Source organism: Protopterus annectens, chromosome 7.part0 (assembly GCF_019279795.1).
Source record: "Protopterus annectens isolate FY-2018-M chromosome 7.part0, PAN1.0, whole genome shotgun sequence".
Lineage (NCBI taxonomy): Eukaryota > Metazoa > Chordata > Ceratodontiformes > Protopteridae > Protopterus > Protopterus annectens.
In genome coordinates this window covers 969770283-969795622 of record NC_056739.1, presented here as the reverse complement: position 1 = coordinate 969795622, position 25340 = coordinate 969770283, and the positions used below count along the sequence as shown (strand labels likewise).

General features: G+C 40.7%; 1 protein-coding gene across 2 annotated transcripts in view; it reads right to left on the bottom strand.

Moving 5' to 3' along the window:
* LOC122806810 (tropomodulin-2-like) overlaps positions 1-25340 on the bottom strand; it is a 922231-nt gene that overhangs the window by 136594 nt on the left and 760297 nt on the right. For both annotated transcript variants that reach the window (XM_044077540.1, XM_044077541.1), the window contains exon 8: positions 6448-6591. In XM_044077540.1, coding sequence (XP_043933475.1) covers positions 6448-6591 — 144 coding nt within the window. The remainder of the gene's footprint in view (positions 1-6447; positions 6592-25340) is intronic.

The window sequence follows — 25340 nt, the reverse complement described above, 5'->3', positions numbered from 1 at the left end:
CCAGGAAAAGTCTGGAATAAAACCCTTGGCCTATCTGTTCTGCAGGAACAGGGTGAATTGCCCGTATGGAGAGCAGGGATTGTACTTGGTTTTGTGCCTCTGCCCACTGGTTTGGAGGAAGGTCTGAGAACCCTTTTGGGGTTGGCAGGTTGTGGAAGTAAAAATTTGTATCCCTGGGATACAATGTTGAGGACCCATCGGTCTTTGGTGATGGAGGCCCAGTTTTTTGGATGGTGGGCAAGTTTTCCTCCTAGGGGCACGAGCAATTGGGCAGAGGTGAGGAGTGGAGTTGAGAAGTCATTGTGAATTCTTTCCTTAAGGGGGTGGCTTAGCACTCTCTGTTTCAGAAGTGGAGGTACTCCATTGCTTAGATCTCTGCATACCCTGAGACTGTAATGTGGTGGGTCTTTTTCTCCTGGGTCTAGTTTGAGATGGCCTTGAGGGGGCTGGAAAGGACCAATGTTTCGAGGGGCAACACCTACTGAATCTTGGAGGCTGCACCTGCAAAAAACTTTGACTGTCTTCATAGGCTTAGCTTTTTCTTCCATCTATTTTAGAACCTCTTCTGCTTTGGTGCAAAACAAATTGCCCCTTTTCAAAGGAGCGTCTAGTAATTTTGATTTGACATGGTCTGGCAAGGTCTGTTTCTTAAGCCACGTATGCCTGCCCAGTACAGAACCAGTGACTGCTGCCCTGCAAGATGCTTCTAGGGCGTCAAACTCACATTGCAAGGTATGCTTGCTGAATTGGCTTGCAGAATGCATGAGCTCCTGTAATTCATTATTTTCTGCACAGTCTGTAAAGGTAGATAATTTTTGCTTAATAAGTTCCATAATATGTTGTTGGTATTTCAGCATGTGAAACTGGCAATTCAATGCCATAATGGCTAGAGTTGCAGAGGTGCATACTTTTTTACCCCATCTGACCAAAGCTTGGGAATCCCTGTCCAAAGGGGTGGGATTCTTAGCTGTAGTTGCTTTTATACCTTTAGGCCCTTGGGAAATTTCCTCTGGGTCAGCAGTAGGATTTTTGAAAAGAAATTTGTGAAAGTCAGGGACTCTCTAGTATTTGTCTGGTTTCCTTGGAGCAGGGGGTAAAGTATCAGGAGTCAGACTGGATTCCATAAAGACATCACATCATCCACAACATCCAGAACAGGAGGGATAGCTAAAGGTCTATGTTGTGGCAAATTTAAAAATTCTCTGAGTCTCTTTTTGGACTGAGGATAATCCTGGCATTCCCAATGGAAATGCTCTCTTTAAAGTATGAAAGGTTTCACCAAAAGAAAAATCCTCTGGAGGGGAAGCAGAGGGAAAGGATTCCTCTGCATCTGAATCCTCATAAGCAGATAAAGGAATGCCTTCATATTCAGAAAGGCTGGAGTTGGATTCTTGGTCAGTTAATGCTGCTGGGGACAGGTCTCTTTTTCTCTTAGCAGGGGAAGGCTGGCTTCCCCTAATCAGCATGATCAGGTCTTCTGCCATTTTAAGCATTTCAGATTGTGGCAAGGAAGCAGGTGCTTGAGATTGGGTCGTCAGTTTTTTAGGCATAGCTCGTACTCTTGGCCTTAGAAACTCGGTACTTTTAGACAAAACTGAAGACGCAAAATAAGTCATCGGTTTGTGTCGAGTATCGGTAATGCAAAGAACTTCTTCAGAAGCCGGTGCCTGCACAGTGGCTCTGGACCCATCCAAGGTAGAGACATCCACAGATTCCATAGTCAAAGAGTCTTGCGGCATACAGTACTCCGAACAGGTCTCAGTAGAGGCCTGCCAATCCATCGAAGCAGGCATGAGGGGCTGCGAAAGCACCTCACTGAGTACCAGTGAACTGGTGACTAGCTTAACGGAAGCGTCATCGGCAGTTTTGGACATATGCTGTCTGTCTCTTTCTTTATCCTTATGTTTTTTCAGAAGATCGGTAGTTGGATGGCTTACCATAGCCATTTCGGAATACGGAGATCGAGAGCGAAAGTATTTAGCGACAATAAGGGCCCAATTACAAATAGTTCGGGCATTGAACAAAGCACAAAACCAACAGTGAGGATTGTCGTGGTCTGGGCCTAAACAACTGGCACAGTAAGAATGGAAATCTCGGTGTGGTATTTGCTTTTCACAGGCAAGACAATTGTTAACTTTTTCGGACATCGGTTAGAGCAACAAAAGAGGACTCCCAATGGGGTACTTAGCTTTATAAGACTTCAGGATGATTCAATTCGGAAACGAAAACTCTAGTAGCGGCCGACCGGCATTCATGCGAACTGCTTCTGCTTCAGGCTCCTCGGCAAGAAAGACTGCTGTAATGGCATCACCTGCCTGTTTTTATACCCCTGACGACCTGACGTCAGTCCTGGAGAAACAGCAACTGATACAGAAATACTAAGTCTCTGGAATTGGGGCCGACTGAGGGCTACCTGCAGGCAGATAACCCAAGTGTGATGACTGGAAACAGTGGAACACGAAGAACATCAGAAATTCCTTGAGAAGCTTTCAAAGCCATAATGGCATTAAACAAACCCTGAGTGAAATTTTGCAATTCACTCTGGGGGTCCCTAGGGATAGCAGGAACATACTTTGTTTTTAGTTTCTTTTTCAAAGGGATGCCTGCCCTGTAAAACCTAGAAGGCTCAGACATTGGATGACATTCCAAAACTGCAGTTGGAACTTCCTCTCTAACCAAGGTCTGAGGAACACCCCTATGTCCTTCGGTAACAATCGGGTGCAGTTCCTGCTGAACATCCGTAGCAGTGGTCTGCAAGGCCTCCAGGGACATGTGCAAGGTGAGATCCAAAGTAGTCGTGGCACAGGAATCCAATGGAGGAACCAGGCAATCCTTTGGGCTTTCATTTGCCTCAGAAGAGACATCTGGCAGAGGTAGTACAGTGGAAGAATCGAACCCCGACTTCTTGGCTTTCTTCTTCATGGAAGGCTGACCCTAAGAGCAGGAAGTTCCCTCCATATTGTCTTTTGCTATAAGCTTAAGTTGGTTCTGTAAATAGAGGGCCAAAGAGGAAAGCAGACTATGGAGAGTCTTTGGGATGAAAGCCTGACAAATAGAACAGGACGTGGTCATCAGCAAGACAAAATAAGCACTGCTCATGACAGTCTTTATGGGGAATCGGTCTCCCACACTGGCATTTACCCTTTCTGGATGACATGAACCTCACAAGCAACAAACAAAAGGAAAAAAATATAAGAGCAAATACCCCAACGGGGCACTTATCTGAAACGGCTTAGTGACCAGCAATGAAACAGTTGTTCAGACCGATGATCAAAAGATGGCATTTTGATTGGTGGCAAAGAAGTGCTGAGGATAGCACATCTGGATGTCAGTAAAAGGAAGACACCACTAAATAATAAAACAAAAGGAGAAAAACCACACTGGAGGCAAAAATAATAATATGGTAAGCGCTTTCATTTACTAAAATAAGTAAACTTCTTCAGACAATTTTACATAGGAAATCAATGTCCTTAAATACAATAAACAATCATGACATAATTTCCTTCACAAACCACACAGCCTCAAATTAAAGTCCCAAATCAATTTCACTTAAACATTTCCTACAATCTACAACAAACGTATCCAAATACAAATACACATTCACCTATATACAAATAACTTAATCATTTACATTCCAATTATAAAAATATATAGATGTAAATCTATCTAAGTAAAGCTTTTAATTTCAAAATACTTTTAATATTAACTACATCATTTAATCCTGGCGGAACCAAGGCATTTAATTTCAGCTGCCATATAAGTTCCTTTTCTTCAAGTTTCAATCCCATTGGTCCTCCCCTATTGTTTTCAGGAATTTTTTCAATAACCAAAAAACTAAATTCATGCTCAGGAAACAACAAAATATGCCTAGCCAATGCATTATTTACATTTCCTTTGTCAGTGGCATACAAATGCTCATATATTCTATTCCTGAGGGGTCTATCGGTTTTGCCCACGTAAAAAGCAGAACATTTCAAACATGAGCCTAAATAAACCACCCCCTTGTATTACAATTAAACCTATCAGTGATGTAATATTTTTTACCATTAACCATAAAAAAGGTTGTCACATTAATCTGGATGTCACCTTTATGCCCTACGCTATATGCGTGTGATGAACGGCGTACCTTACAGCAATCTAAAGGCTTTGGTACACCGGCTGGACATTGGGACACCCTTGGCAGGGATCCCTATTGTAAAGAATGTTGCAACAGTGAAATGGAAGGAAATCTTAAGCTTCCCTAGTCTCTAGTCATATCCCTTCCCCTGAAGCCACTGAACCTTTCTGGTAGTGGCTTTCCTCTGGATTCCTTCCAGCAGTCTGGTGTTCCCTTCCTTGTATGGCCCCTCCAAAATGGACAAAGTGCTCAAGGTGTGGTTCGACTAAAGCCCTCTAGGGTGGATCATCTCTTTTCTTTCTTCTATCCCTGAAGATACACACCAACATTCCCTTTGCAGATGCCACTGCTCTCTCACTCTGTTTCTGGTGATCCAAACTAGGTGTGATCAACACCCCCAAATCTTTTTCCCTCTCTGTCATCAGCTTCACACTCTTTTTACTTCATAACCAGGTTGCTGTGGCCTAAACATAGTACTCCGCATTTGTTTGCACTGAAACTCATCTGCTACTATGACTGCATACTTGTTCATCCTTTCCAAATCATTCCATATATGCATCCCTCACATCCCCCATTTCTACCCCTCCCTTTGTGTCACCAGAAAAAAAGGTACATCTCCCTGGGTCTATATTAGATCATTGAAACGGCAGAATTTCGAATGATCTAATATCAAACCCAATATAGCGAATGCTCAAAAACAGCGAAGCTGCACAAAACCAAATTCTTTCCTAGGGAAAGAATTCAGTTGGCCGTTGTTGTGGCTTTGCTGTTTTCACCGATGCGGTGGAAAGTTACAGGTTGGGTTAAGGTAAGTGTGTGACTGTGTGGACGTTCGGGTTAGGGCGCGGGTTGGGTGAGTTAGGGTTAGGGCACGGGTCAGTTAAGTGTGCAATTGTGACAGAATTTGGGGTTAGGGGTGGGTTACGTGAGTTAGGGTTAGGGCACGGGTGAGGTGAGTGTGCGATAGTGAGAATTTGGGGTTAGGGGCGGGTTAAGTTAATTAGGGTTAGGGCACAGGTGAGGTGAGTACGCGATAGTGACGGACCTTAGGTTTAGGGTCTGGGTTAAAGTAAGGGATAGATAGTAGTGTATGTGCAGTGTAGTGTAGGGTTAGATGTAACTTTTAAATGTATGTGTGTGGATTGCTGCTTTTTAGTGTGCTTGTGGTGTTGTGTGCGTTTCAAGGAACAGCAAATTTTTTCCCTGGGAAAAAATTTGCTGTTTTGAGGTTTTGATATTGTTAGGGTTCGGGTTTTGTAGTTCGACATTACGGCATTCGATAATGAGCCATTTCGATGATCTGATATAGACCTCATCTCCCTCACTATTTTCTTAGATATATATATATATATATATATATATATATATATATATATATATATATATATCTCACTCAAATGCACTGAAGAGTACTGGACCTATGGCAGACTTCTGCAGTACTCTACTAGTAACATGCCAAATACTAGACACTGTCTCTAATTACAATCCTGTGTCCCACCACTCAATTGTGTAGCTTTCCAGACTCTGTCCTACCTCCAAACCATCTAAGTTTTCCTAGCAGCTTCCTCTGTAGGACCAAATCACAGGCCTTACTGATGCCCAGGTAGACTACATCTCCTCATATTCCCTTGTCAAGTTTACCTGCAACCCAGTTATAAAAACTACGTCAGGCTGATGGACAGTGCTTTCTAACCATGAACCCACACTGGGTGCTGTCCTGAAGATTGCTGTCTAGAAATACAACCCTTCATCTCAGGATATTTTTCATGACTTTTCCTGCCACTCAAATTGGTACATCTGAAGTTCTTCACATTTTATTTTTCTTCTCTTCCCTCACTCCACGTACAAAGGTACCACAGTTCCTATCTTCCTGTCCTCTGAAACTTCTACATTAGCTAATGATTTCTTAAAAATATCCATTAGGGAGTCTGCCAACACACCGGTCAGATCTGTGAGGACTCTGGGAGGCAGCCCATCTGGCCCTTGTGCTTTCTCCTCTTTAAGAACAGTGAGTTCCTTCTGAACTTCCCCCTTCTCTGTCATGGCATCTCTCCACTGTGTCTGTAAATCACATGACTCAAACATGTCAGTGATCGACAAATGAAAATGCGCAGCATAGAAAGTGAAGTGACAGAGGTGCAAGTGATAGTCACAGAACTCATATACTCAGCAGGTCACGTTTCTATCTCTAGCAGTAAAAGCATAACATAAAATGTAAGAAAAGAAACAGATGTATGGCTTACGATTTTTAAAATGGATCATCAAAGTGACTGGCTGATATATTACTCTATTTTTGAATATGCAAACAATGTGTCTGCTGACACACTTACCTGGTTATCGATTTTGATTTCTGTTAAGGTTTCATTATCTCTCAGTGCCTCTGTTAGTGCCTGGATTCCAGTACCAGTGATGAAGTTGGATTCCACATTAAGATGTTTCAATGTTTTATTTTTTCTCAACATTTCTGCAAGTGCCTTCAAGACAAAAATTCAGAAATATGAATGTTTAATATGAAGGGTGAAATAAAGTATAGCTGTATTTGTTAGCTTACATGTATGCATGCTATGCATCTTTTCTGAAGTGTGTACAAATTACCACTGTACCTTCAGAGCATACTTTTGATTTGCAACTAAAAACTCAATGGCTATCATTTTGCATAACTTTTTCTGAAAATGTACCCCAGTTCTTACATGCTCAATCTGTTGTCCCATTTAAATTGCATCTCCTTATCTGTACTGTTATTTTCCATATACATCTTGGCATCCCACACAGTGTCAATGTAGGATCCCTACCAGTCTTCTAAATTCCATCTCTCAGTTTGTTTCCCAGTTCTTTGGATAGGAAAGTTAGTGTCTCTAACTGATGTAAGAGGCACAGGGATACAGCCGTCTGCAGCATCTCCAGTAATGAGAGGGCAATACATAGTGAAAACCAACCCCAGCACTCTGCTAGACTATCTGTGCACTACCTGAGTCAGGAAACAACTCAGCTTGCTGGTAGACTTAATAAAAGGACAGAGTGAAGTATTTGCAGATCTGCTAATATTGTTTCTTTTCTTTGAAATTTATCATTTCAGTCTTTCCAGTACCAACAAAAAGGTGGAGAGAAAATGGGCTACCACTGTCTAATGATGACCTGTTATCTGTAGTGTATTATACAGGGGAGTGATAGACCTAAATTAAATCTAGTCCACCTTTCAGTACCTTCTGTGAGAAATGAAATCTTTCATCTCCCAGCAGCTAAATTTTACTTGGCTTCATTTGACAAGTAGTGGTTGACTATGGGCCAGATTCAATAATGCCTATACTAAGTGTACACTGTATGTATTCAAGAACATCCCCACCACATTTTTTGTGCTTTCTAATCACTCAGAAAGATTACACTACGTGTACATGTAGTCTACACTTTGTGGTAACCTTTATGAATCCCTGTCAATATTTAAAGCTGCATGAAAATCAGTCGAAAAATAAGGTATGGGTTATGCCTGTATTGTTTTTTCACTCAGAACACTTGGTGTACACATAGTGTAGGCATTACTGAATCCCAGTGCACATTTTTTTGCCATTATTAATGTTGATACACTAGCTTGGTGCCAGAAGCAAAGGAGAAAGTGAAAAACTGGAACATTATTCTAAAAATTCTTCAGGAGGGTATCAATTTGGAGTCATGTGATATATACCAAGAGCAATCTATAAAGGCAGTATTATTAAAAACTATTAATGATGTTTTTCTCCTTAAAGGTATGGGAAGTTGAAAAATGTACGCTGTAGACACGATTGCTTTATCAACTCTATGACAATCATTTTACAAGCTTACTAGAAGTCTCCCTCCATCTCTCACTCTCTCTCTCTCTTTCCAGCTATTGTACTTATATGTCCTTATTTTGTGTACTTTGGTGCATTTAAAATTCCTAAGAATTTCCAATGTGTTTTTCTAAAGTTTAAAGGTTGGTGATTCTTGGAAACTATCCTAAAAATGAAACTGCCTTTCTGAGTGAATAGTGAACTACCAGTGTATGCCTGATTCTGTTAACCATTAAACTGAAAATACAAAGACACCCAAGCTAGTGGCAGAAAAAGCTAATTTTTCTGAGAAATCAAGAAAGGACTAAAGATGCTGACAGTGACAACGTGCGTACTTGAGCATTTCCTCCATCCTAATTAATAGTGAAAAGTACAATACACCATACCTCTCCACTTCTTAGCACAAGAATTCTTGACAAAGCCAAAAATAATGGGGCTACAAAGGTCCACAATCAGGGACAATTTTTAAATATTGCTCGTATAAACTTAGAAAGTGGATAGACTATCACATTTTACTTTAATATGCATTTTCTTAATAAAATGAATCCTGAAACTCAAATGTATTTCATTATTTAGTGTGTTCGGTCCTTAATGACCTGCTAGAAAACCACAAATTATATAAGGAACAGACCAAAAACATGACAGAAAAATCTGCATAGTTATGAGGTTTGTGATGTGCTAAAATCGAGCTCTTAGCTTGAAATTGACAGAGGATGTAGATATTCTGTAAGCTTCACTAATAAAAGCAAAAAAGAAAAATCAATGGCATCCCTAAAGTCTCAGAAAACCCAGTATGTAACCTATACTGGAGTCAAAAACAAACCAAGCAAAAACTTTGCAGTGTGGAGGGTGTGAAGTTCACTCCTTGAAATATGTTCTGCACCTACAGGTGAACTTCATACCCACCACACTGCAGAGTTTCTGTTTGGTTTCTTCACTAATAAAAGCCATCCAAGAAATTATTCTTCTTTTGAGTTTGGTTGCAATACATTTGCTGAAATATTATTTAGAATAATGCAACATTTCTTCAGTGACTTCAGTGGTAATACTAACAAGGATCACTTTCTTCTTGCCCATTTCTTGCTGAATCTGTTGTGTGGGAGCATAACTTTTATAATGATGAACTTGAACAAGAAAAGGATAACGTTGAGCAACATACTCAGTACCTCACCCTCCCCTTAGTAAGAACATTAATTTTGGAAAACATTTGCAACTCCTTTCTGACCATTATTTCAAGCGAGCCAGAACAGCTTTATTTGAGCTAGATCTTTTTAAAAGCAATCTTAATTCACTACAGCTTTATTTTTTATAAGGTGTTAGATGAAGCTAGTGTTTGGTTCAGATCTCATCCTGACTACTTGGCAAGTTATGTCCTCTGTTAAGTCAGGTAAATGGTTAATATTTGAATATGTTCCCTTATTATAAATATGCCACAATCACACAAGTCATGATTAAATGATACTTTCTTAATGACATATAGCTCCCTACTCACTGAATAATTTGATCTATTCTGACATACCAGTTGAATATCAGTTTGTCAGTTTCTGATATGTTATCTCAACTTCAAAAACTTGAGTGCCTCCAAGACTGCTAATTTGGAGCAGCAAAAATAGCCCAACAGTATCTCTGATGTAACATCTTTCAGGGTGACTGTATCTTCACTAATGTTTACAAGGCAAGTGTGGCTTAATGAACAAGAGATACCAAGATGTTTTCAACAAAACTGGGATGCTCAATGTATTGCTAGATTTACTTTTTAGTTGAAAAGGGAAAAGAAAAGGCAAAAGAAAAAAATGTCCAAATCTCCACTAAAACCACCAAAGTATATTGATAAATCAGAATCTAAAAAAAAAACCTCTTTCAACCTATGCCTCTGTGAACTCCTTCACTCACACAGTTACACCACCATCACTGGATGGGGCAGAATTCAGCAGTTTCTGGCAACTGTTGGTGAATGGGGGATTACAAATGTGTACAAGATAGCATTTTTATAAATTTCAGCTGCACACTAACAACTCAAAGCATCCACAGATTCAAGCCTTTGCAGCTTCTGTATCACATGAGACATTAGCAAAAAAGGTTAGAGAAACAGTTCCTTCCTAATTCAGAAGAGCAGGTTATTTGCTTTTTTTCCCTGATCCCCAGAAAAAGACTAGAGACCTACTGTGGGTTCTTTATCAAACAATCATTTGGGAACTGAAAATTCATGCAAGTTCTGCAGTCTAATTCCTTTTATTTATCATATGTGGAAAATAAGAGTGGACCTCACATTTATGTGCATGTTCCAAGCCTCTCCTAAAGAAGAGGTTCCTCAGATTTGTAGTGGGTGAAGAACATTTTCAGTGTAATGTGCTTCCATTCAGTCTAACCAGAGCCCAGAACTTTTCACAAATGTTTGGCCATGCTCAATATAGCTCTCAGGTTAAGGGACATTCCATTTACTTCTACTTGGACAACTGTTTGGTACATATCCATTCAGAAGATCATCAGACTTCATGTTGCTTTATCAACTGTTTCAGGGAATGATACAAAATATGGTCTAGACATGAATCTTTGACATGCTGCTCTTCCAGTATGATACTAAAGAAGACTACATTGATGTTTATACTCTTCTTCCTGGATCACATATCTAAAAGTATGATGATGGCTCAGAATTCAAGATGTCAAATGAGGAAATTTCTACATTATCCCAAGTCTGCAGAATCAGATTAATACTCCCTAGAAGGAGGAATTACCTATGATCTTCTCTGTCCTAAAGGACCAAGAACAGTAGGACAAGTGGTTTAAAGAAACAACAGTAGATCCCTTGCTTTCCCTTTTCCATTCCAACTCTTAAAATAAATCATAAGATTCCAGGTGGGGAGTTCACCTAAATTTTGTCAAAGTTCAATGCTTATGGTCTCCAGCACAGATTCAGCAATAAACAAATATACAGGACAAGATAGCTAGAGAAATGGATTTCAAAACCTTCAAGCACTGTTTACAACAAGTTGGCTCTCTGACAGTCTCAAAAATATCACTGTAATAAGGTATACAATCAAACAAAGGTGGTCTCAATTCTATCATCTCTGCAGGATAGCAATGAAGGTATGGGATGTGACACAACCACTGTCAACTCGTCACACCACTGTTCATCTGCTGAGGATTGTAGTCTCCTGGCAGGCTCTCTCAGTCACATCATCATCCACCTGGATCCAGAAAATTAAGGATTAGAAAGGTAACTTAATCCTCAAGTACTTTTACACATTGAATACATGTGGGGTAATCCATAAATAGATCTGTCTACCTCCCTAAAGAATGATCAGCTTCTTTACTATTTGACAAAAGGTCTCAAGAACTGCAGATGGGGGTCTTCAACATACTCTTTAGTAAAGGTTTGCTGTTTGTCTTCCTATGCACATGTTCCACGGAATCCTCCACTGTTTTTCTTACCTACGGTTAAGCTGTTTTGGAAAGGTATTCTTCAACTGAGGTGCCAAGGAAGTTTTCTTCTCCTTTAGATTTAAATATTGTTTTGCAATTTCTTCCTAAATGCCCTTCTGAACCAGTATACTCAGTTCATTTAAAGTGTGTGATTCAGTAAACAATTTTACTGGTAGTGATTACTTCAGTCAGGATATTTTGTGACCTCTAAGCTGTTATGAACTTTGAATGTTACACTATATTGCTAAGACAGAGTTTCAGTTCTGCAAATCCATGCTTCAATCCTAAAGTTATGACAGACGCACCTATTACCAATATCAATAAATAAATACATTAACTACCTTACTACTGTTATCATCGTTGTAGATCAGATGAGAGGATTTTGTAAACTACCGGTTCTTGTACACAACTATAGGCTTACAATACTAGAGCAAGTTGGGCTAGGTGTTTGCTTTGCTCAGAAGAGATTGGGCATACCATATGGTAAGCAAACTGCTGCCAACTAGCTTTCTAGTTGCATTGCTTTTTCTATTACAACTGCAAATGATCCTACTTCTGGACAAGGAAACTCACTCTGCTACAGTTACTACTGCTTTGGCAATCTTATTTGCATATATACTTACTTACTTGTTATTGACTTGGTTAGTACCACTAAGCTTATGTCCTGTTTTAAAGGGACACCCAAAGTAGCATTGACACCAATCCTGGGTAAAATAGCTGGGGTTCCAGTGATAATTCCTTATTATTTCATTAGTAATGGCCATTAAATCAAACTTGAACTATCATCAACTTAGAAAGAAAAACAAAATCAAAGACTTAGTACAGCATCCAAATGCTAGCATATTTAGAGGCGTCTTTATTAAGGATTTGAATGATTTCACTTTCATTTTCCTGCTGTGCAACTCTGAGCAATTCACTTACAGATGCTGCCCCTGAATGGGGACTGTTATGTCCACTGGTCTTACCTGGCCAACAAAGGCATAAAATAAAAAAAATAATAATAAAAATAATGACATTTACCAGAAAGTTTCATAGTGCTCCCTTCTCAAGTTTATAAAAAAAATGGTGTGCAAACCTGCACAGTATTTTATTGTTGCAGTGGTTCTGGATATGCTAAGGGGTGCCTCTTTCTCCTAGTAAGATACAAGGCTTGTGAATCTCACCAAATGTGAAGAAAAAAAAAAAGGAAAAAGATATAGCAATAGAACTGTGCGAGGAACTTACCATACCAGGATGCAATGGATTCCTTTTACATTAATTTATTTATTTTTATGTTCAACTACTCCTGGACCAATGATTCTTTTCTGTCATTTAAGTGCAGTATCCCTCATTCTTTCCTCTTAACTTTTTTATGTTTGTTTTAAGGTTTGTCCCTTGATCCTATGTGTAATGTTGGGAGGAGTAGCCTGTAACAAAATGCTGTGTGGATGCTGAAGTGACTAAAAGTGAGGACACTGGAACACAATAGGTGATGTGATATCTTTTAATGGACACGCTTAGGTTTTACACTTATTCAAGCTTTCAGACTACTGGGATCCATTCACTAGGAGATAATAAGTTATTGATTTTGATATACTGCATTAACACCCATTTGTACCTTGAAAGAATAATTTGATTCCTACTGGGTAAAATAAATGCTTTAAAATACAAGTGTGAACTAATCTTACTCTGCAGTTTGGAGTATCAGAACTCTGACACACAAGCATCAGACAGAGGCAGTAAGAGAGTGTGTGTGTGTGTGTGTGTGTGTGTGTGTGTGTGTGTGTGTGTGTGTGTGTGTGTGTGTGTGTGTGTGTGTGTGTGTGTGTGTGTGTGTGTGTGTGTGTGTGTGAGGTTAACAAGCTTTACTTTTACCACAAGCCATAACCCACTCTGTTTTACCATAGGTCATAACCCACTCAAGTTCTCTCAGATGTTGAGAAAAGGCTATGAAATTAACAGTGCCCTTCTTTCTCTTTCCAACTACAATAAGGAAGCTACAGAAAATTGATGTATTGTTGCTGGTCTTTTTTCAGACCTATTCAAAGCATGCAACACCTACAGCAATGACAACCTTTGACATAAGGTATAAACTTTACAAATTAATGTGAATGTACATACTTGGTTCAGAAACTACTTAGACAGACGTATAGAGTCAGGTGTGCTCTGCATCTTGAGCCTTTTACATTTTTCTTCCTGTATTAAAAACAGCCTGCTCTTGCACTGTTTGGGTAACTAGTTACAGAATGGCATGCTGATGACAACACTGCCTTACTGTGCAGGGCTGAATAACAACCTGATGCCCAGAAAAAAAGCTAATTTTTTTTTTAAATTATAGAAAATGTATTTTATAAATCCCACATCATACAAAACTCACATAAGAGTAAGTCATTTCTATCTGTCTACTCATGCATCTTTCATTTCCATTCATACTACGAAAAAGGAGAACCATATTAACTGCGTCAACAGTTAAAGTACTTTGGCATCCATTTCACTGGGGAAGACATTTTACTTTTATCACTGAAAATCTAACCAAATGTTAGAAGCCAATACAGAATCTGACATCACCTTTCCGCTTTATCTAGAAATAAATTCACCATGCCTTCAATATTTTCTAGACTATTCTATGGCTGCACCTTATCTCAAGTAGCATTACCAAACGTGAATAGCTAATAATTTTGTACCACGTTTTTTAGCCATTCAGCTCCTTATTTCAATAAACCAATGTAATATCCTAGAAACATACTTTAAAACTATGACATATAATATGTATACACATACATACACACACCACATATTTAGCTTTGCACTTGTGGCCTGTGTAACAGCTGAAACAACTCTACACCAAGTTGATTCATCTGCTTAACAAATACATTTACACTGAAGCAAATACTTGATTCTCTGTTATACCTTACAGATGATGCACCAATTACAGGTGCAAATATTGCATTATGTTACAGAATCTTACTCAGTCAGAAACCTAGATCTGTGTGTAATCATTTAAAGTCCAAAAACTACAACTCCTTTAGCAAAACTTCATTCAGTTTCTTATTTCAAATTTGGTAACCAAGAGCTATATGTAACATGCTATGTCAGAGATGATGCTACATAATTTGTTAATTTGTTAACAGAGCAGACTACTGTAAACATTTGTCACATTGTTATACAGGCATAAGTTACATAACTTGTTAATTTGTTAATAGAGCAGACTGCTGTAAACATAGTTTCACATTGTTATATAGGCATAAGTTACATTGCTGGGCAAGAGATTTGCTTGCTGTTGTCTTAACATCTGCCTTTGGAGGATCTGCATATTAAGTTCTGTTAGGGCAGTTTTCAAAAACTAAAAATGCTTACTTTTTATGGAAGGGATAGAGTACCAGATCACAGCATGTTTTTGCTAAAAGACCATTCACTTAACGGCAATCTGCATGCAGCAGTCTCTTGTGTAAATGACATCCTGCACATAAGATCTCAAAGTAGAATAGCTTGTCAATGTTTTAGTTTTTGTGCTAATAGGCGAAATGAGCAAAGTACTAATGTGAATGACAGTAAGATAAGGTAGCTCTTTCAGTAAAAAGTGGTGTATGTTTGCAAAGTTGTCATAAAGCTGCCACCATAACAGAATGCCTCCTTTAATAAAGTAGAATGCATGAAAAATAAAGACTACTGTAGAAGGAGCTTAATGCTTTTAGACAAAGGGTGTATCACGAATATTTTTAACAACTGTCAGGCATAACTCTTGTGCAAAAACAGTGGTTAGTTACTTCACTGATACTAGTTGATAAATAATTTATCTTTCCTGCGTGAATAGTACAGCTTAAATTAGGCTCAGGCCATCTAACTAAGTATATAAAGGCATGAACAATCCCCACTTGTTGATTCTAATAGTATGTTACAATGATTTTACTGTTTTTAGTGAGATGTTAAGCAGTATCGAGTAATTTGATGGTTATTTTGTTTGTATTTGATTAGTTTGTGGCTGAGCAGCTGATTTGTTAAGATGCTGGAAAAAAGCTGCAAAGATGACTAGAAGTGACATTTTATTTTATTTTATACATCTCTACAGCTAGATATTCAGTTTATATTCTGGTATTTGCGGAATAAAGCCTGCAGTTATGACTGCACATATAGTAGACATACAGGGAAACAAACAGATATTTAACAAACATTTCTACAGTTAGACATCTCAGACTATAGACGGCTCCATATTACGGAATTTGTCTTTTACCTGGACATGGCACTATCAATGTCTGACAAAGGGTTGGGTTTAGCAATCTGAGGCCTACAAGAAGAATGCTGATGAAAGAGAAAGTACAGTTGTGTACACTTACCATAAATGTAGATGTTCGAGTGTCTTCACTGTTGCAGTCATGACTGTAGGGTTCTCCCCTGCCGGCAGGCAGTCCTCGGTCGGCCAGAATCCCAAAGTCTGGGTCTGGCGTCGGCTGCTCAGCCATGCTCCCTGACGTCAGAGCGCCAGGAGTACAAAGCTGACAGCCGACGCCATGTTCTCCAGTTTTTCTTGCCCCAGATGTCAGGTGTTCCAAAATGAGTAAGATCCCATACCCTTTGCAAATACACCTCAGAAGAAGGGTGAAGAAGGGAACCACACAAAAGAAAAAATAAGAGGGGAAAGGAGGGAGGGTAACCCCGACTACAACAGTGAAGACACTCGAACATCTACATTTATGGTAAGTGTACACAACTGTACTATGTTCATCGTGTTTCACTGTTGCAGTCATGACTGTAGGGTTGAATCCCAAAGCAGAATAAAAGGGAGGTGGTCATAAAGTAGAGGGGGCGGCTAAAAGGCCCTGCAAGACTGCAGAAGCAAAGCCTGCCCTAGACTTAGAATAGAGAGGTAGATTGTAGTGCTTAGAAACAGTATGCACTGAACTCCAAGTTGCAGCTTCCAAAATGTCTTTGGTCGGAACTCCCCTGAGGAAGGCAGCTGAAGTGGCAGCAGCTCTGGTAGAGCGAGTCCTTATACTTCCTGGGATTTGCTTTCCATGGTGTGAATAACAAAATCTGATTCCATGAGCAATCCATTTTGAAATGGTCTGTTTTGAAATGGCTTTACCTTGGGAACTTGAAGCATAAGAAACAAACAATTGTTCTGATTTCCTGATGTCCTTGGTTCTGTCCAGGTAAAAACGTAGTTGTCTGTGTACATCCAAGGAATGCAAGATCCTTTCCCCCTTATTTTGAGGAGGGGGGAAAAAGTTGGCAAGTGAATAGTTTGATTTAAAGCCACTTTGGAAATCACCTTAGGCATGAAAGTAGGATTAGTCCTTAAAGACACCCTGTCTTGATGAAAAATAATATAAGGTTCCACAGCCATGAGAGCTTGCAATTCCGAAACTCTCCTGGCAGAGGTCAGAGCTAACAGGATGGCTGTCTTCCACAATAAAAACTTGATGTCAGATGTGGCAGCAGGCTCAAAAGGAGGTAAGGTGAGTTTTTCCAGAACATAGTTGAGATCCCAAGCAGGAATGGGTGGAGATCTCGGGGGCCTTAAGTTCTTAGCTCCTCTGAGAAACTGTCTCATGAGCTGGTGGGTAAAGATTGGAGGGTCTGTATTATAATGAGCAGAAATAGCAGAAGCATGTATCTTTATGGAAGAAAAAGAGAGACCCTTATGTAAGAGGTCTGTCAGGTAAAGTAAAATCAGAGGAATGTCAGGAATAAGAGGGTCCGAATCTTGAGCCTGCATCCAGGCACAAAATCTTTTCCATTTACCTGCATAAGATTTTCTAGTGCTAGGCCGTCTGGCTTCTAAAATGACATCCATAACCTGCTTGGGTAGGAGAGAATGAATCATAGACCCTGGATTAACCAGGCCGCCAGGTTGAGAGTTTTGACATGGGAATGCAGAACCTGACCCTGGTGTTGGGACAGAAGGTTCAGAGTCTGTGGTAAAACCCAAGGGGGCTCCAGAGAAAGGTTTTTCAGTGTTGGGTACCAAAACTGTCGAGGCCAATTTGGGGCCAGCAAAATTATCAACTTGGGCTTGTCCTGTTTGATCTTTAAAAACACCCGTGGAAGAAGAGGTAGAGGTGGGAAGGCATACCCTGAGAGGTTTCTCCAACTGAATGATAGTGCATTCACTTTCCAAGCTAGTAGGTGGAATGTCCTGGTGCAAAAAATCTGTAGCTGATGATTGAGGTGGGATGCAAAGAGGTCTATGTGAGGACATCCCCAGACTGCTGTAATCATCTTGAATATTTCGGTGTCCAGCATCCATTCGTGTGGGTCCGACAGGTTTCTGCTCAGACTGTCTGCCAGGAAGTTTTGCTTCCCTGGTAGAAACTGAGCATGAAGTTCCAATTTGCAAGCTAGAGCTGTGTTCCATAGATTTATGGCTAGTCTGCAAAGGGGATAGGAATGTGATCCCCCTTGCTTGTTTATGTACCACATAACTGTGGTGTTGTCTGTCCATATCAGTAGTTGCCCTGGTTGTAAAAGATTCCTGAAGGCCAATAGAGCATTCTGAATGGCTAGCATTTGCTTTAAATTGATATGCAGGTGCTTCTGATCCTTTGTCCAAAGGCCCTGCAGACAGTTGCCCTGCAAATGGCCTCCCAATGCATAATCTGAGGCGTCCGTGGTTAGTATCTGACTGGCTGGAGGCAGACTGAAGGGTTTCCCTTTGTTTAGAGTACATGCTTTGGACCACCAAAGGAATTTCTTTTGAAGACAAGGCAGGACGGTGATCTGTATGTCTAAACTGTGGCAATGCTGAGACCATACACTTTTTAGGTAACACTGTATTTTTCTCATATGTAGTCTTGCATATGGTACGAGAAGGATGCAGGAGGCCATGTAACCCAAAGCCTGCAGGAATTTCCTTGCAGATAGCGGAGTTAAAGTTGCCAAGGTTTTGAAAGTTGAAGCCAGCTGTAATTGTTTTTCGTATGTCAGAAATGCCATCTGGGTTGTTGTGTTTAGAAGGGCACCCAGAAATGTTATCTGTTGCGAGGGTGTCAAATTTGACTTTTTTATGTTTACAGTGAATCCCAGGAACTTGAGAAGTTTCTGAACAAATTCTAGATGCTGGAGTAAGACATCCTTGCTGTCTGCCTGAATAAAACAATCATCCAGATAAGGGTAAATTTGAATTCCCTTGAGTCTGTAATAAGCTACTACTGGAGCCAGACACTTGGTGAAGACCCTGGGCGCGGTAGACAATCCAAAGGGCAGTGCAGAGAATTGATAATGCCTCAATCCGGCCTTGAACCTGAGGTATTTGCTGCACTCCTGCCTGATGGGAATGTGTAAATAAGCCTCCTTTAAATCCAAAGTTACCATCCATGCATTTTTGGTCAGCATTGGGAGGAGCTGCTGTAGAGTAAGCATCTTGAATTTTGGTATTTCGAGAAAAGTGTTTAAGACTGACCGATCCAGAATGGGTCTCCATGAATTTTGCTTTCTGGGGACTAGAAAGAGCCTTGAGTAAAAACCTTGTTCCACTTCTGAAAGTGGAACCAGTTCTATGGCTTTCATAGCCAAGAGGGCTTCCACCTGGTTTAAGGCCTCTAACCATTGATGTTTTGGTAGATCTGGCCGTCTGCTTGGTCTTAGTAGGGTATGAAAATGGAATTTGTAACCTCTGGAAACCACATCCAGAACCCACTTGTCTTGGGTTATATGAGTCCAATTTGGGTGAAAAAGAGAAAGTTTTCCTCCGAGAGGGGCTTCCAGGCAAGAAGTTCCTGCAGCCCAACAGAGGGAGCCATTGAGCCTGTTTTCTATGAGCTTGCAGCCTGTCCTCTCCTCCCCTAGGGGTGGAAGCAGTCCACTGTCTTGGTCTATAAGAGGCTTGCGTTTGAGGCCTTCCTCGGGAGCGTCTGTATCTACCCCTCTGAGGCCTGTCTGAATTGGGAAAGGACCAATTTTTAGTAGGCCAATTCCTACTAAATCTGGGTGGCTGTACTTGTAAGAAATCTTTAACTGTTTGCATGGATTTTGCCTTGTCCTCCATCTTCTTTATCACCTCTTCAGCCTTAGATCCAAACAAAACATTATGCTGAACAGGAGCATCCAATAACTTAGCTTTTACTTGATCTGGCAAGTTTTGTTCCTTTAACCAAGCATGCCTTCTAATGACTGTACCAGAGGCAGCAGCCCTACAAGAAGCCTCTAAGGCATCAAATCCACAGTGTAAACCATGCTTCTCAACTTGTTCAGTGGCATGCATTAAGTCATGTAATTCCTTATCATCTGCACAGGTGGAAATGGAAGTTAGCTTTTGTTTCAAAACAGACAGAAGGAATTTCAGGTATTTCAGCATATGTAAATTACAGTTTAAAGCCCTAATAGATAAAGTAGCAGAAGTGTACACTTTTTTGCCCCATCTTTCTAAAGATCTGGAATCCTTCTCAGTGGGAATGGGGTTTTTAGCAGAAGCGGCCTTAACCCCCTTAGGTCCATGGGAAATGGTTTCAGGATCAGTAGGGTTCTTGTATAAAAACTGGTGGGAATCAGGAACCCTATAATATCTGTCTGGCTTAACAGGAGCTGGAGGAAAAGAGTCAGGAGTTAAGTTAGCCTCTGAAAAAGCATCATCCACAATATCAAAAATAGGAGGAATAGCCAGGGGTCTATGTTGGGGAAGAAGAAGAAAATCCCTTAGTCTTTTCTTAGATTCCGAGTACTCCTGTCCTTCCCAGTGAAAATGTTCCCTCATTTCATGCAAAGTTTCCCCAAAAGAGAAATCCTCAGGGGGAAAAGCTGAAGGAATGGATTCCTCAGCATCAGAACCCTCATAAGGAGGGAAAGAATATTCCTGGTCAGAAGAAGAGACTGAAGAAACAGAAGCCTGATCAGGGGAGTCATAATACACTTCCTGCATTGGCCTTTTATCTGGAGGGGGATGTGAACCCCTAATCCCCTAATCATAGTAAGTAAGTCCTCTGCCATCTTAAGTAACTGTTTCTGAGACTTGGGTGCCAGATCAGAAGAGGCCTGGGCTGCAGTCTTTGATTTGGAAGGAGTCTTTGCCTTTGTCTTTGGCTTTGCCTTTATTAGAAGCTGAGTAGGCCTGAAAACCCCTTCGGAAGCCGGTACCTGCACAGCGGCTCCGGACCCATCCGAAGGAGCATTGTCCGAAGGTCCTGCAACAGAAATATTCAAAGGCCTAGTTGGCTCCTCGTGGGAGTCCGTTTCAGCCATCAGTTCTGAAGTGGCCGACGACAGGGGCTGCAAAAGTGCCTCACTGACGACGGCCGAACCTGAAGCTGGCTCTGCTTGTACAATATCATCTGATTTGGACCTCGGAGGCCTGTCTTTATCCTTGCGTTGTTTGTGAACTCCAGTAGCTGGAACCGTATCCGATGAAATTTTGTAATTAAAATGCATACCGAAGTAATGAAATGCAAAATTGTACCTTCGTTTAATCGTACGTTGATTGAATCTAGCACAAAACCAACAACTAGCTACGTCGTGGTCAGGGCCTAAGCAAGGAATACAGTAAGAACGAAAATCCTTATGAGGTATTTGCTTCCCACATGAAATACAATTATCAACTTTTTCTGACATCGGACTGGAGCAAGAAAAAAGTTTCCCCAACGGGGTACTTAGCTTTGAGTAGGAGAAGAAAGTCTTCGGACTGAAGTATGTTTATAAAAAATTGTCAGGAGTCAGCCGACCGGCACTTGCGAACTGCTATCACCGCACGGCAAGGAAGACTGGTGAACATGGCGTCGGCTGTCAGCTTTGTACTCCTGGCGCTCTGACATCAGGGAGCATGGCTGAGCAGCTGACGCCGGACCCAGACTTTGGGATTCTGGCCGACTGAGGACTGCCTGCCGGCAGGGGAGAACCCTACAGTCATGACTGCAACAGTGAAACACGATGAACATCAGGACCACAGAGATAGCTGGGGCACTGACTCTGAGAATTTTAGATTAACAGATTTCTATTTATAAGAAAACTATATGTCCTTTAGTTAAAGATGTGACCACTGGATGGATCCATGTATTTCTTTATAGAAAAAAAAAAGTTACACTTTTTTGGCCAAAGGCTGAAGTCATGTTATTGATCTACAGTCAAACATTTTTAGGATGCCAATTTTGAAAGAGGACTTTCAAAGTATTTCCACACACTAGAGGGTATTTAATGAAACTGAATGGTTACTGAAAAAGAGCATCAGATGGGTTATAAATGGGATTTTTTAGGAAGTAAGAATGCAAGATAGTTTCAAACCAGTTTGCCTTATTAGAAATATCTGGTAATAGTTTATGAGCTGAGGAAGGCGTTATAAATGTAAAACAAAATTTAGGAAACAGGTCCTGAGATTACTGATGATGTCACTAAAGTACTACTGGATAGGATGCACTTAGGGAATCACAGGGTTGTGAAGAAGTGTTCAGAGCTTGGGGTTCATTGGGTGGAGAATCACTGACTACAGAGCTTTTACTGGTAGAGATACAGCTTTTGCAGTAAAGTAAATTTGGTATATGAGGTGTGTCTCAGATGAGAAAAACTTAGGGCAACTTAATTAGAATTTTTTATCCAAGACAAGTTGCTTCATTTCTTACTGTAATTCTGGCAGTTTTTCCCTGCAGTTTTGAAAAAAAAATGTATAACCACAATATGGTGAACAGATTCATTCTCTCTAATAATTGTGATAACAATTTCAGGAGTAATCCAAGGACATTTGTTTTCTCAGAACCATCTTAGGGCATGTCAGGTTTAAGTTTTGCTTTTTGCAGACCTCTTAAGTTTAAGGTTCACATCTCACATCAGGATAAAATTTGGTTTATATAACCATTGTTCAAGTGAAAGGAATTAAAGATGTCTTTATATTCACTGCTACAGTATTCCTCATGTATGGGATTTCCTGCAGTGGAAGCCTGACGTCTGGCCAGTCTACCAAAGCCCACTGCTTTAAGGTAAGCTGAACATCACCCAAACACTCCTTGTGTAGCATAGGGCATAAAGGTGATGTTCAGGTGTACCATCCTCAGAACTTCTTTGCCACCAGTCTGAACACTATTTCTAACCATTGGTCTGTTTGCCTACGTCTCTTTTCTACCATTTTTACTGCATTTTTGTATTCCGGTGATTACCCCTCTTTGCTGAAGTCCTCACCACTGCAGATAAGTACCCATCTGGGGTTTTGTTCTTTTTCTTGAAATTTTTGTGCTGTTTGGGGTTAAAGTCATCCAGGAAGGGTAAATGTTAATGTGGGAGACAGATTCTCCATAAAGACCACCATGATAAATGCCTGTTTTGCCTAGTAGCTTCTCATGACCATACGTTCTGTTTGATTTGTCAGGCATTCATCCGAAAACCCCTCATACTAGGCTTTCTTCCTTTTCATTGTATCTTGAGAATCAGTATCTTGAGCTTCTTGTTAAAGATGCAATGGAAGGAATTTCCTAACCCAAGGGTCAGCCATCAAGGAAGACGAAGGTGAAAAAGGTAAGGCCGGAATCTTCCGGTGTCCATCCACTGTCGGATGTTTCTCCCAAGGCTGTTACAAACCCGGAGGCTTGCCTGGCTGTGTTGTTGGATTTCTCTGTGGTGACCCACAAGGATCTGGCAGGTAGCATGTCCGGTGAGACTTTCAGGGGGAACTACAGTTGATTGTTTCTGAGGGGGTCAAGGGGGGGTTCCGCACATTCTTCTTAGGGAAGAGGTTTTTATTAAGGTTGTCGAATATTGTCCGGAGTCAGAGCCTTCTCAGTTTTCTAGGGTGGACGTCCCCTTAAAAAAGGGGCAGAAAACTAAACATATTTCTTCTGCTTCTAGGGATCCACAAAGTGAGTGTCAGGCCTTTACCTCAGGAGTTGCTCAATGGTCTACTGTCATTAAGGCCTCTTCCTCAAGGGGTTTTGGTTCCTGATTCTCCTTGATCCTTTTCTCCACTTAAAAGGCCCAAAGAACTGACTTCTTCTGAGAAAGAGATGGATTCTGATGAAGAATCCCTTACTTATTCTATTCAGATTCCTTCTCCTTTGGATTATGGGTCAGGGGAGGAAGAATCTAATAATCCTGATACTCTGAGGAAATTTCCTTTGGGGACACTTTCTCTAGGATGATGGATTTTTTTTTTTTTTTTTTTTAGGTGGGATTGTGCTCAGGTCTCTGACATCCATAAGAGGTACTATGAGTTACTGTAGATGGAATATCCTAAACCTGTGGCTATTACTCCTTTTTTGACTGATTTACTGGATGTTTTTTCCAATGCTTCTAAAGTGCCTAATTCTCTGCCCCCTGCTCCTAAGAAGCTTGATAGGTTTTATTGGGTGCCTGAGAATTGTATCTTTTTATTCAAATGTCCTGCTACTGACCCTTCTGTGGTGTCTGTAGCCCCTGATAAGCCATCTCAACTGCTTTCTTCATCCATGTTACTGCCTTCTGACAAGGGGAGCAGAACAGCTGAAAAGATCACAGAAATACCTCACCAAGAGAATCACTGGCCTCAAACAGATGCCCTATGCAGCTTGACTGAAGAAACTCCAGCTGTACTCGGTTGCATACCGCCTACTCAGAGGTGATCTCTGCCTGACATATAAGGCCATGTCCAACCCAGAATTGATGGACATGCTCCACCTAAAGAAAACCATATCCCCTCAAGCCACATGCTCTAGGGATATAAACCTAATCACAACAATAAATAGGACGTGCTGGAGGGATAGATTCATGTCCCAGAGACTTCCCATGCTTTGGAACAAGATTCCAATCTACATTAGGCAGAGCTGCTTGCTAACACTCTTCAAGAGAAACCTTGACCAGTGGATGGGAAACAGAAAGTTTACCCTGGGGATCACTTCAGTGGCTCTGCTGGACAGAGGCACAGGGAACTAATCTAAGGGGGTGGCGAAAGCCAACACATTCTGGCTAGGCTTATAAATGCCTTTGGGCAGATAGCCTAGTACCTACCTATGAACCATAGACAGACTGGGTAAAAAGGTTTATACTTCTGCTACCCTAGCTTTTAGGGGCAATTAATTATCACACCCCATGCATCTAGATATGTATTGGCTCTTCTTTCTCAGGCTTCTCAGCTTTTTTCTGATCTTCCAGACTCAGAGTAAATCTTCTGCTCTTTCATTGCTTGGGACTTCCTCTCGAATAATTTGACATTCTATCATACGTAGTTATGATGCAGCAGATTCCTCTTCTAGGGCTTCTGTTTTTGGTTCGGTAATGAGGAGGTACTGCTAGCTTAGGCTTCAACCTTTACCTGATATTAAGGCTAAGTTGATGGATGCTCCACTGGATAATAAACTCTTGTCTGAGGAAGCATCTGCCGGTTTGTTTAAGTCTCTTCAGGAAAAGGGGAAAGCCTTACAGGAACTTAAACATGTGTTTGTTTCTCCTGTGCCTAAATTTCAGGGAAACTACCCTTCTAAGCCAGCCTTTGTTCAGAGGTAATCTCGCCTTCCTGTTAAAGGTAAAAAAAAGGTGGTACAAGGGTTCCACCTGATAAGGCCACTCAGACTGCAGGGATTCAGAAGCCTTCCTTTCCTGACAAACCAGGTTCTGTCTAACTATCTAACGGTTTCCAGATGCATTCCTCTTTCTCTTTCTCTTCTTATTTGGCTTCGAATCATTCAGGATTCTTGAGTTCTGTCAATCATTCATCAGGGGTACTTCATGGTGTGGATATCCCATCCCCTTTTATAGGTATTCCTTAGCCACCTCAGGAACAACTCCCTTTTTTCCCTTTAAGTTCTTCGAGATCTCTAGTCTCAAAATACTATTCATGAGGTGCCTGTATCCCAAAGTGGGAAGGGGTTTTATTCAAGAATGTTTCAAGTGCCCAGAAAAAAAGAGTACTTGGCGACCGATTCTAGATGTCTCTCATCTAAACACTTATCTGAAGGTGTCTTCCTTTTGGATGTTGTTCATTCAGACTCTGTTTCCTCTCTTGCTCCCTCAGGCCTTTCTGGAGTCTCTGGAACTCAAATATGCTTATTTCCATATTCTGATCCATCCTCTTTTCAGGAAGTTTTTGCATTTCTCTGTTGCTTCCCATTTTCAGTTCTGTGCATTGCCCTTTGGCC